The sequence below is a fragment of the Carassius gibelio genome, chromosome B6, assembly GCF_023724105.1.
Source record: "Carassius gibelio isolate Cgi1373 ecotype wild population from Czech Republic chromosome B6, carGib1.2-hapl.c, whole genome shotgun sequence".
Taxonomy (NCBI): Eukaryota; Metazoa; Chordata; class Actinopteri; order Cypriniformes; family Cyprinidae; genus Carassius; species Carassius gibelio.
Genome location: NC_068401.1, coordinates 26891531 through 26903120, shown reverse-complemented (window position 1 = coordinate 26903120; position 11590 = coordinate 26891531). Strand labels below are relative to the sequence as shown.

At 35.0% G+C, this 11590-nt stretch overlaps 2 protein-coding genes across 2 annotated transcripts; both read left to right on the top strand.

The window, feature by feature from the left end:
* Positions 1-4558: 4558 nt before the first annotated feature.
* On the top strand, positions 4559-6417 carry LOC127960182 (transcription factor Sp5). Its single transcript, XM_052559777.1, has 2 exons — positions 4559-4667; positions 4940-6417. Exons 1-2 carry the CDS (start codon positions 4635-4637, stop codon positions 5786-5788), a joined length of 882 nt encoding a protein of 293 aa, XP_052415737.1. The 5' UTR covers positions 4559-4634; the 3' UTR covers positions 5789-6417.
* A 33-nt stretch (positions 6418-6450) lies between these two features.
* On the top strand, positions 6451-10500 carry erich2 (glutamate-rich 2). Its single transcript, XM_052558077.1, has 11 exons — positions 6451-6831; positions 7197-7248; positions 7439-7478; positions 7657-7693; positions 7899-7997; positions 8884-9006; positions 9289-9383; positions 9512-9684; positions 9767-9824; positions 9911-9982; positions 10334-10500. The coding sequence occupies exons 1-11, from the start codon at positions 6734-6736 to the stop codon at positions 10498-10500; spliced, it is 1014 nt and encodes a 337-aa protein (XP_052414037.1). The 5' UTR covers positions 6451-6733.
* Positions 10501-11590: the final 1090 nt, after the last annotated feature.

Here is an 11590-nt window from a genome sequence, read left to right as displayed (position 1 = left end):
GATATTCTCTGTGGTTTTCCTCGGTTCTGTAGCCATAAGCGTCTCTCTTTGACAGGAAGTGCAGATGCTGTTCCACAGCGTCTGAATGCAGCAGCTGAAGAAAATCTTCAAGCAAATGTTTAAACCAGCTGACAAAATTTTATCCAAGATGCCTTAAAAGTTAAAAAGTGACAGTTTAGTCCTGCTGTGCATGAATGGACGGATTTCATTTTAAAGAAATGAACTGCAACTTTCAAAGAAATATGAATAATTTCTGTTAATTTCTGTATCTGTCTGTTTGTTTGGATAAGTGTCTGCTAAATGGCTGTTTAGGAAGACTACTAAAGTTTGTCCCACTGCATGACCAATGTGTAAAGTACTCAACCGCAGTTTGCTTTGTTTTTACATGCAGTTTATGGAGTGAGAAGATCTGATATCAGTGAAAATAATCAAACTGATAGAACATAAATATATTTAATATATTAAATATAATATAAATCTGATCGAAGGTTGCAATTCTCACAAAAGCTTTCAAGTGTGTAATGTATGCTGATTTAATTTAAGTTTGGGCCTATGTGAGATATAAGAAATTACATTTTTATTCAGAAAGAATGCATTCAATTGATCAAAAGTTTACTTACAACTCAAATTTCAAATAAATGAAATCCTCAAGAATCCTCAAAAGTATATCAGAAAATATTCTAATATTCAGAAAATATATCTCAAAAATACCAAAAACAACAGTCTAGTCCTTAATTGATCCCGTTTTGAATGCTGCCATTCATAAAACATTTCCTGCCCCTTTGATGATCAATTATTTATTATTTTAGATTGTTTGATTGGATTAAATTACTACTAAAAACATAATGCGCTCAATGCTTTTTAACATCTTTTTGTGTTTTAATTAATAATACAACATATCCCAGATTTTTTATTAAAAAGGTTCTTCAGATTTTCCTGCATGCAGATATCGATCCTTCCTCCATTTTATCAGCTGCAGGTATTTGCATCAGAATATCATCTCAGTGAAGGCATTCGGAAACACAGCATTGCAACTTTGTTCAAGGCCATGGCTGGTATTGTAATTAACATTGATTGTGAATTTGATGTGCTTTAAATGGAAATGTGCTCATCAAATCAGGCTCAGACATCATTATCCAAGCAGCTCCGTCTCCTGTCAATTACTGAACTACCTCATTCACACACCATCTCTAATGGCAGCTTACAGCCCTTTATCACTCTCTTTATGATGATTTTTGGAGAGAAAATCCATTGTTTCATCATTAAACTGGATTTATTGTAGTTCTTCAAGCCAGCGTTGTGGCACTCGTTTAATGCAGTTTTAGAAGTAAGTTTAAACTGTTGTACTTTACTTTTTCCACACCGCAGGACCATATAAAATTAACTAGTCAAAGAAAAATAAGTCGCAGGAGCTAGGATATACGTGTAAATATTTTCAATCCACAATAATGTCACAATGTTGGCAAATGTAAAGCACTCACAGGCAATACTGCAAATATTATAAATGCCGCTCATACAGATGAAGCTAACTGACCCAGAGATGTTCTGATTGGTCCACGTGCGATCTGCTCTAATAATATTACCACACGAATAATTACAGACTAGGCTTAATTTTATCATTCCTCTCTCTCTCTCTCTCTCTCTCTCTCTCTCTCTCTCTCGTTCCCTCCTTATTGTTCGTGTCTCTTAAATGAAAGGTCTGATGTAAACTGGGTCACTCTCACACCCCGGAGTGCATGTTGAAAGTGTTCTGATTCTATTAACAGGCATCTTCCTCCCCAGGCTCTTCTGACCCGATAACATGCTTTTTTAATTGTCATGCGTAGTGATGTTCTAACATTTGCAATAAAGAGCTGCTTTCTGCTGAGAAGACATGTTGTGTAACAGTAACCTGAAGCTTCCCTTTGGCTTACTGTTACATATGAAAATTTGTTTTACAGTGTTTATCATGCACGTAAAAAACAGAAGAGATATTTTTTAACCCCAGTGTGTATATTCAAACTGACTAAAACTGAAGCAGTTTAATATTTATGTGTAAATTGAGCTTACCTGTCTAGATTCAGATTTTCTTACTCTGTAAAAGAACAAAATACATGATTAATTACAGTTATTTGAATAATGACAAGCATACAATATTTACTGATTAATTTTTATTGATTTATGCATACATGTTTACATTTACATTAAGTTCATTCTGATTCTAGAGAAATACACTTTAATTAAATAATCTGAACACTTATCTGCATTTTTAAACTAAAAATGATTTTGCGTAGTTATTAAATAAATATTACTTTTCTACATTTTACAAGAAAATACTATTTCCGACTTTCTACTTAAAAATAATTTTTAATGCAATGTGTTACTTGTAATATCTTTAATTTGTACATTTTCACCGAACTGAGCACCTTATAGTCACACTTTACTAATTATTTAGTTTTTAATCTATTGACAAGCATTCCTAATAAATTATTTATTTATGCATTTTTTATGCATTATGCATATATTACACATCAGCAAAAATTAGTGAACATTTCTGTACTATTACTACAATCCTTCTTTGAGTGACTTTGAATTGAAATATCTTCCAAATAATAGATCATATGTAAACAAGAGATTGAAAAATGAGTCTAAGAAGTCTCTTTTCAAACTACAGTATAATTTCCCAGAGGATATTTTGTGTTGCACATTTTGGTCGCTCTTTCAGGAGCTCTTATTGAAGCCTCTGTATAAGGTCTGAGATGTTTCTTAGATGAAATAGACCCAAATGTTCAAATCAATAAAATCATTTAGTCTTCAAAAGATTTGACGAGAAATTTGAGGTTAACTAGGTTTACACAAAGTTTAAATGTGGCAGTATCTTTTAAAAAATACCTATTTATTAACAGTGACTCTTGAGTAATTGACTGCATTCATCAGCTTATGTACTCTTAAGCAGGACCGGTTCAAACGGCCCACAGTTCATGACCCAGGGCTAAAGTACTCGCCAGAACTCTGGCTTTTAAACACAAAACCAGGCTTCACCTCAAAGGTTCACCAAGGGAAACAGGAGAGAACTATCGCATTACTGGGGGAAACTTTTAAATTAAAGAGACCCAAGTTGGAGGGCCTTCATGTAGGCCTGAGAGAACAATGGCTGCTTTCTGTCTTCATGAGACTTCAAAGCTGCATGCCGCGAAGGAACAGAGTTCTGCTTTGTTGTGGAAAGCCACAGATGTTGCTCTAGTTCTAGACACCCTTGTAAGCACTTCAAGAGGTATTCAATAGGCCAGCCTCCCACACGCTGCCTCTAAACCATGTCCTTCACTCTCACTGCATCATCGTGAAAGGACCAGCGAGTTTCCATGCTGTTCTTTTTAAATTGTTGTAATATTATTAAACTGTAAAATCTTTTGAAATGTTAAATTCAAGGTTTCTCAAAAATAGTTGGTGAAAGAAATTATAAAAATGTATTCAAATATATTAAAGTTTTCAAGTTTTGTGTGCAATGTGATTTAGCATTATATTTGTACAGATTTCTAATGTGTATAATTTAGCAAAAATACAGAAACAAAACACTTGTTCTTCAGTAATCCTGTTTTGAATTTTGTCAAATATATTGTTAAAATACTAAAGGTTTCTTTTATTAATCCTTATTTATGCAATCTTAACCATTTGGAATGTTTATCTGTGAAAAACCTAATAAAATGAAATGGAACAAAAATGCCTCCATGGTGTTCCATTATTTGTTTGTTTGTTTATTCCAAATGAAATACAGGCAAACACATATTTTAAACTAAATTCAATCCAAAAGAGAAATTCAGTTCAGCTTTTGGTGCATGCTGGGACATTCAAATTGTATGTTCCTGAAAAACTTTTGCTATGATATATTTCAGAGAGTAAGCTTATGTTCCTGCATTCCTTTTAAATTATATTCAATCATTTTGTTTGTTTAACTTATATTGTTCTAATTTTTAAAATAACTGTTATTACAAAGATTAATTTTAAACTTTAAAAAATGGCAATAAAACAGAAATGGCAATAATCAAGTTATATATATTCTGCTATGAAGGGTGTCCACACAGTTTTATAAACTTGCACACATTATTGTTTTTATTTTTCTTAAATGAAACTAATATCTATATCCTTACATGTATGTGTGTTTATTTATTTATATTTTATATGTTTGACCAGGCAAACCTGAATCTGTGTAGGTACCCCTTTATTTAATTTAAAGTTGCAACTTTTCATATTACTGTATGTTTAAATGTATCTCTTCAGTGAAATATACACTATATTTTGATTATTTCTTTGATCCATTCAACTAATCCAGATTAATTCATTCATTAATTGCACCTCCTTCATGTCTACCCATCTCACCCTCCAAATAATCAATTCTTTTATCATCCAAAACAGCAAACACTCAAAAGATTTGAGCTCTTCCGTAATTCTTTGATGATTGGGCAGCGGTAAACTTCAAAGGGAAAACTCTTCATTCTGACTGGCTGGAGTTCTGATCAAACTCAATGAAATGATGCCAGTGTGTTCACTTTGCTCCAGGATTCTCCCTTGAGTTGTTTGAGGTGCGCAGTTTTGGGAACTGTAAGGATTCTGGCTCGATAAGGCTTCATTTGTGTGCCGTAACTGCGAGAGCCATAATGCGCAATGACCCACTGCAAGCTTTCCTTCAGGTGCGTAAAGAGTGTTCTCTAAAGAGGAACTGTGTTAAACTTATCGTTTTGATGGATTTAAAGCATGCATGTTGATTTAGGGGGATTCATTATTTTATGCATTAACTTTAAGCATTAATTTGCACAAAACATAGTGCCAGTGCGATTCAGAGCAGTGGGTCTCACTCTTAATCATTGCCTTACATAGTCCAAGTTCTAGAATATAGAAATGGATTACTTGGAGTACTAATCAATCAAACGTTCGTCTTAATTACTGATATTTGATTTCGTAGGATCGGACGCCAAACTCCACCCCAGAACCCATTAAAGGATCCCCCTTGATGTTGCTGGAAGACACCTGTAATCGCATCTGCCATTCCCGTGCACCCAGATCCATGGAGCACCAGCACATCTCATATGAAGGCTGCCCACCAAAGCTCTTCCATCCCTGGAGAAGTGATTCAACTTTCTCACAGCACCTCCAGACCCCGTTAAGTCCACACCACGAACTGCCACTGACATCCCCGGCCGAGCACTATGACTTCTCGCCCCTGAAGATGTTGCCTTGTGCGTCAGCATGCACTACTCTACCCACGTCTTACGTGCCCACGCACAATGGACTTTTGGACCAATGGTGGACTCCAAATCACTCCTCAACACATCAATTTGAGATCCCCCGTGGGTGGGTTCTGGGTCACCCTGAGCTCGGACAGTACCAGACTCAAATCGCAACCCTGTTGCACTCCAAGTCTCGCAGATGCCGGAGGTGCATGTGCCCCAACTGCCAAAAGAGCAGCCACGCGCCGGGGAAGAGAAAGCAGCACGTGTGCCACATGCCGGGCTGCGGGAAGGTGTACGGCAAGACGTCGCACCTGAAAGCGCACCTGAGGTGGCACGCAGGTGAGCGGCCGTTCGTCTGCAGCTGGATGTTCTGCGGAAAGAGTTTCACGCGCTCGGACGAGCTCCAGCGGCACGTGCGCACGCACACCGGCGAGAAGCGTTTCACCTGTCCGGACTGCGCCAAACGCTTCACGCGCAGCGACCATCTAGCCAAACACCTGAAGACGCACCTGATGCGCAAGAACAGAGCGCTGTTCCCGGTGCTGGAGCACGTCAACAAAACTCTTGAACACAAGTCTTAGATCGAATTTTGTGAACACTTTTTGTCAGTAAATATAAAATGTTGGGATGTGTTTTTATTTCAAGTTAATCTTTTATTTGGGGCAAGTTGTCACATTTGTTTGTAAATGTTATACTTGTGCATATTTTCGTTTTATTAATTACAATATTTGTTGGACAAATCAATAGTTTCAAATTTTTTTGTGTTTAATGTTTCATAAAAAAAAAATTCATAATTGGTTTCAAAAAACTGTTTGATGTCAACACGCTTAAAAGATGTGGTTAGGCCAAGTCTTTCTTTTTTCTGACTTTCTGAAATGTTCAAAAGCGTTTTAACGTCAGGACTTTAAGGTAAGTGTCTTTACAGAAAACTTTTGACCTTAGGACATTCTGAAGTAATAATGTTGACCCTATGCAATATGGGTTAGGGTTAAGAGGAACATAAGCAAATACGTTAATTGCCATTTACCTTAGTTTTCTAAAATACATTAGGCTACTAATAGGCTTTCAAGTGCATAGCCTAGTATTTTTTTTTTTTTTTTTACATTTTATTCGTTTTTTGATAACGTGAAAGTTAAAATATTCGTGAACCAAAGAAAAGCATTTTGTGCACTGTTTATTATTTAGAAGAGTATTTGTGTATACAGCCTATTATTGTTGTTGATATTATTATTATTATTTTTTTTTTTAATACAGTAATTTTATGCTGTATCATATTGTGGAATACAAATATACTGTGTTTGTATTTTGTTCGGGACTGGGGCCAGTTTTGCATGTTTCAAGCGTTACGTCAGACGTTCGTTCCGCGAGGAGCACGTTGCGCTCGGATTATTTAGAGGTGACGCCTCCAGTTGCTATGGAAACAGGACGCTTTTTCCGCTCCAACCTTCCAGTGTCTTCTCAAACTGCGACGAGGCTTAGAAAGTCAAAGAAACTTCAGAAAAGTGTTACTGTATGTTTAACATTCTATGACAGACAGTAGAAGAAAAAAATACCCCTTTATATCTCAAATACAGTCGATAGGTCTTTATATAGAGAGAGTTAGACACTTCGCACAGATGAACAGGTAAGAGTGCTCATGTATGGCACTTTTCATGATATTATTTGCTTGCTAATATGTTTTACATGACTTCCGTTATTTTTCACAGTTTACACCAGTTTTCTACTTTAGTTTGCTTTCTTTGTTCGCTGTAAATATCGCAGTAGAATGGCTGATAGTGATCAACACTTAAAAAATTCAACAGATTCTTGAGTTACAGTCAGTATAAGTTACTGTACATCGAGAATGCTAGCTATATCAGGGTATATTTTTACATTAACTCAGCATGAAAACACAATTGTATTTTTTTTATATGATTTGTATTTGTAGAAATACATATAAGCCATTTCTTTAACTGATAAATTGTTTATTTTTTTTATTATTATTATAAGTTTACAGTGTGTTGGAAGGCCTTCAGAAGTCTCATCCAAAGTCAATGAAAAGGTCAGGACAATCTACATTTGGAGATCATTCATGTTCCAGTTCGATACTGATATCGGGTTTTCTTTCAGAACTTAAACATTTGTTTCTGATGTAAATCATTGTGCTATTTTTGTAGTAGACGTATTATTTTAAAGCATTGTTTTGACTTAAGTCTTGTCCACAATGTGTCTTTTTTCTATTTCTGCTAAAGGAGGTTGCACCCTTAAAACCAGAGGTTGGCAGCTCAACAGGTAAAATAATTTAGGTGTTAGTCTGCTGGAATTAATATCTAGCCTATCTATTCATATACACACAATGTCTATAGCAACTGTTTTGTAACATTTAGCAGTTACATGCACATGACTTGGTTTCTTTAAGGCTTATTTTTCTTCTGAAAGGGTTAATACAATTAACTGCTTTGTTCTGTAGATCCAGTGGCAAAAGAATCAGTGGAATGGAAACCAAAGTAGGTTTAAACATTCGTTTTAAGGTCACTACCATTATATATTGTCCGAATGCTGACCTCTAAACAATAAAGATTTTTACTGGATTAGCAGATCCATCAGGTCTTTTGAATTCGATATGCTTTTTGATTCATACAATACACGTTACTTGATTTAAAAACCATGTCCATGTCAAATTTACTAGGTGCTTTGTTTGATTTTGTGTAGGCAACACAAACCAAAACTTAGTGGAAAGACAGAAGGACAGGGACCATCTGTAAACTCTGAGACAACAAATATTAAACTCAAAGCTCCATGTTCCACAAGGTAAAAGCAGTAAAGACATTTAATAACAGTGTCCTATATTTAATGACATTTAATGTCAGTCAACAGGTCAATGTAAAAGAACTGTGATATTTACAATTAGTTGACCGAAAATGAAAATTAGCTGAAAATGACTTTAGGGCGCCATAGATTTAGATGAGTTTGAGGCTCTATTGGAACAGATTTGGAGAATATAGCATTGCATCACTTGCTCACCAATGGATCCTCTGCAGTGAATGGGTGCCGTCAGAATGAGAGTCCAAACAGCTGATAATAATCCACAAAACGCTGCATGTTTGTAAGAAAAAAATCCATCAAGATGTTTTTAACTAACAAACCATTGTTTTCATCTTAAATACCTTAAAGTCCTCTATCCATAATATTTCTTTCTCCAGTGAACAAAAGTTGTTTCATCTGAATCAGGAGAGAAATATGCAGATTTATGAGCAAAAACAGTCCAAAGCTGTTTAAAATAAAATGACTTGTAGATTTTGTTGTGTGAGGACAACAGGGGAAGCAACTTTTACACTGGAGGAAACATTATTGTGGATTATGGACTAATAATTTGGCCAGAAGTGAGGATTTAAGACCATCTAAAGATGGAAGCTAACTGATGGAAAAGAGTGGTGTGGGTTACTTGTGGATTATTGTGATGTTTCAAGCAGCTGTTTGGACTCTCATTCTGACGGCACCCATTCACTGCAGAGCGTCCATTGGTGAGCAAGTGATTGAATGAATGCTAAACTTCTCCAATTCTGGAATGGGCTGAGATTAAGGAAACTATTTTTTTTAAACTTATTTACTTGAAATAAGAATGCATATCTGCAAAATTTGTATTGTACTGATCCACTTCAACCATCATTCAGATGCTTTTGTTTTGTATATACAGGCAAATGAAAGTAAAACCTGGTGAAAAGACAGAGGGTCAGGATCCTTCTGTAAATACAGAGGTCAATCCTTCCTTGAACTCTGAAACATCAGATACCACACTCAAAGTATACACTTCAAAAAGGTAAAAATACAAGCATTTAATTTCACAAAATAATAACTAAAAGCAACAAGTTTTCTATACTAGAGAATTAAGATAGATGCACAGTACTGAAAGGAATAAAGAAACAAGCTCATTTTTTAATTTGAGTATATCAGTTGCTTTTTGTATTCCGGTCAGCATGCTCTTTGGGTCATGCATGGGATGTGGTTTATGGGCCGTACATGCATAAAGCAGGGAAGCTGATGGCATTCATTCGCTCCAGTGATCTCTAATAGTTGACCTTTTATCACCCATTTTTTTCAGCAGCAGAGGGTATAATGCCTCTAAAGCACCGTCCTTCAGAAATGTAACCAGGCATGGACATAAACTACCTAAACAGGCTCCCCCTATTATGACAGGTACTGAATCTGTTTTATCATTTAGTCCTTTTAAACACATTTATTGTTCAATCTATTTGTCTCGGAATATCTGAAGCATTTTGTGATACCCATGGTGTCCAAAAATGGATTTCCGTTTTCAATTTAAGCATTAGAAAAACAAGAGGAATGTGATGTCCAGTCAGAAAGTGTTCATGAACTACATATCCAGGCCCCTCAAGTAGTGCTCTCTGCAAATGACCAGGATCCTCATGAGGCACAGAGTGAAGAGGATGGAAATGAGAGCGCTGAAGGACACGTGCCGCTAGAACTGTTTGCAGAGGTGAGGCATATAGGACACGTCATGCACCTGATTTGAAAATCACTATTGACTAAATATTCTGTTTTTGTTTCTATGAATCCAGTTTCTACAGGCCATGATGACAAGGAATTACCAACTTGCCAAGAAACTCTGTCAGATGAGTAAGTAGCCATGTGAATTACTATTGTTTACAATTGGCATTTTGCATATAAGTGATACTGATGTTTTCATGATTCTTTAAATTCAGTTTTAATTTATGAGCCTCAGAACTCAGAGGCTAAGAGCTTCCTGCCTCTCATAGAAGAAAAATTAATGATAGGTGAGATTATAATCTATTATTTTATATCTATCTATCTATCTATCTATGGTAGTTTCACTTTGCTTTGACCCTTAAATTGTTAAATTGTAGAATTTACATTCTTATGACAAAAACAAGTTTTTCTATGATTTTCCTCCTTAGTCTTTAAATTAGCATAGTGATATGTATTTCTAATCTGCTTTAACCAAAAATGTTTTCATAAGTACAGCAGACATTAATGAAAATTAAATACCGTTATTTAATTAGAAGCAATGTTCCAAATGGGTAACTTTAATAATGTGCGAGCAAAGACTTAAAATGTGTATAGTGTTGAATTCACCTTCTTTATTTGGATATGATCATTAATTCTAGAAGCAGATGAGGAATCAGATGATGATGATGATGATGATGAATCTGATGATGATGAATCTGATGAATCAGACACATCTGATGATGATGATGATGAAGATGATGATGATGAGTCCTCAGATGAAGAGTCCACTGACGGCACAGATGATACATTATCATCTTCATCATAAACAAATAAACAGTCTTGTAGATGTAGTGGTCCTAATCACGTACAGTATTGATTTTGTTTTAATACAGCTAATGCTCATAAACAATGTGTGTCATATTTAGCATCTCTTGCATGCTCAGTTATGTCTAATACTGACTGGACTTGAAATTGTATTCTGCGTGAACTGTAATCTATATGTTTTAAGATAATAAAGTATTTTTATCGGTTTAATTGTTCAGAAAAGTGCAAGACATTATAGCGCCATCTAATGGAGGGGAAAAACAGTTCCACAATTTGAACAGGGGTTAGTTGTCACACTGGAAAGTTGTCAAAAAGCTCCCCATCTTACAAGAAAGGAATTTTTATTTTTATTTTTATTTTTGGCCAATTTTCTGGAATGGTTCTCTCAACATTATCAAGTAACTTGAATATAATTTTTATTCAAAGTTATCTGGTCTTTAATAATGTTCTCAAATGTTAGCACAAAAACATAATTTATACATCGTTCATTGAACTTTTTAGGTGTTTATTTGGACGTTCATCTAACATTTATCTAACATTCATAAATGTCACTACTTGTTTAAGAATTTTCAGAGAACATTCAAAGCGTTCCTTTAATGTTTACGGAATTATAAAATGGAATGTTCTTTTAACGTTAAAACATTTAAAAACTGGACGTTTTGAACGTTAAGGAAACATTCAGAAACTCATTTATTTTCACATTAGAAAATGTTCTTAGAACATCATTTTGTTTAATTAGGTCATTTATATAATATATAGTAGGTATAATATTTTTAGTAGTCCAGTTATTTTATTTTATTTATTTATTTATTTTTAGCAGTGACTTTGTTGAATTCAAACGTCTTCCAACTAATTTAAACTACAGCTGTCGTGAATTTTATTATCTTAAGTTTAAAAGTAATATTTTTGAAATAGCTGTTGCACAGTGAACACAAAATCACAATGAGTTAAGAGGAAATAATAATTTATATATTTATTTATTTATTGTCACAACTTGCGCCTACAGGGTTTGAATATGGAAAAACCCACGCAGAGAAATACTGACTGACTGCTAAATGTGTGACAACTAGCCCCGGTCTCTTCTGAATGCA

Coding starts and splice junctions, on each gene's coding strand:
- LOC127960182 (XM_052559777.1), top strand. CDS start 4,635: ATGCGCAATGACCCACTGCAAGCTTTCCTTCAG. Junction 4,668..4,939: donor CACTGCAAGCTTTCCTTCAG/GTGCGTAAAGAG, acceptor TTGATTTCGTAG/GATCGGACGCCAAACTCCAC.
- erich2 (XM_052558077.1), top strand. CDS start 6,734: ATGACAGACAGTAGAAGAAAAAAATACCCCTTTATATCTCAAATACAG. Junction 6,832..7,196: donor CACTTCGCACAGATGAACAG/GTAAGAGTGCTC, acceptor TATTATTATAAG/TTTACAGTGTGTTGGAAGGC. Junction 9,685..9,766: donor CGCTAGAACTGTTTGCAGAG/GTGAGGCATATA, acceptor CTATGAATCCAG/TTTCTACAGGCCATGATGAC.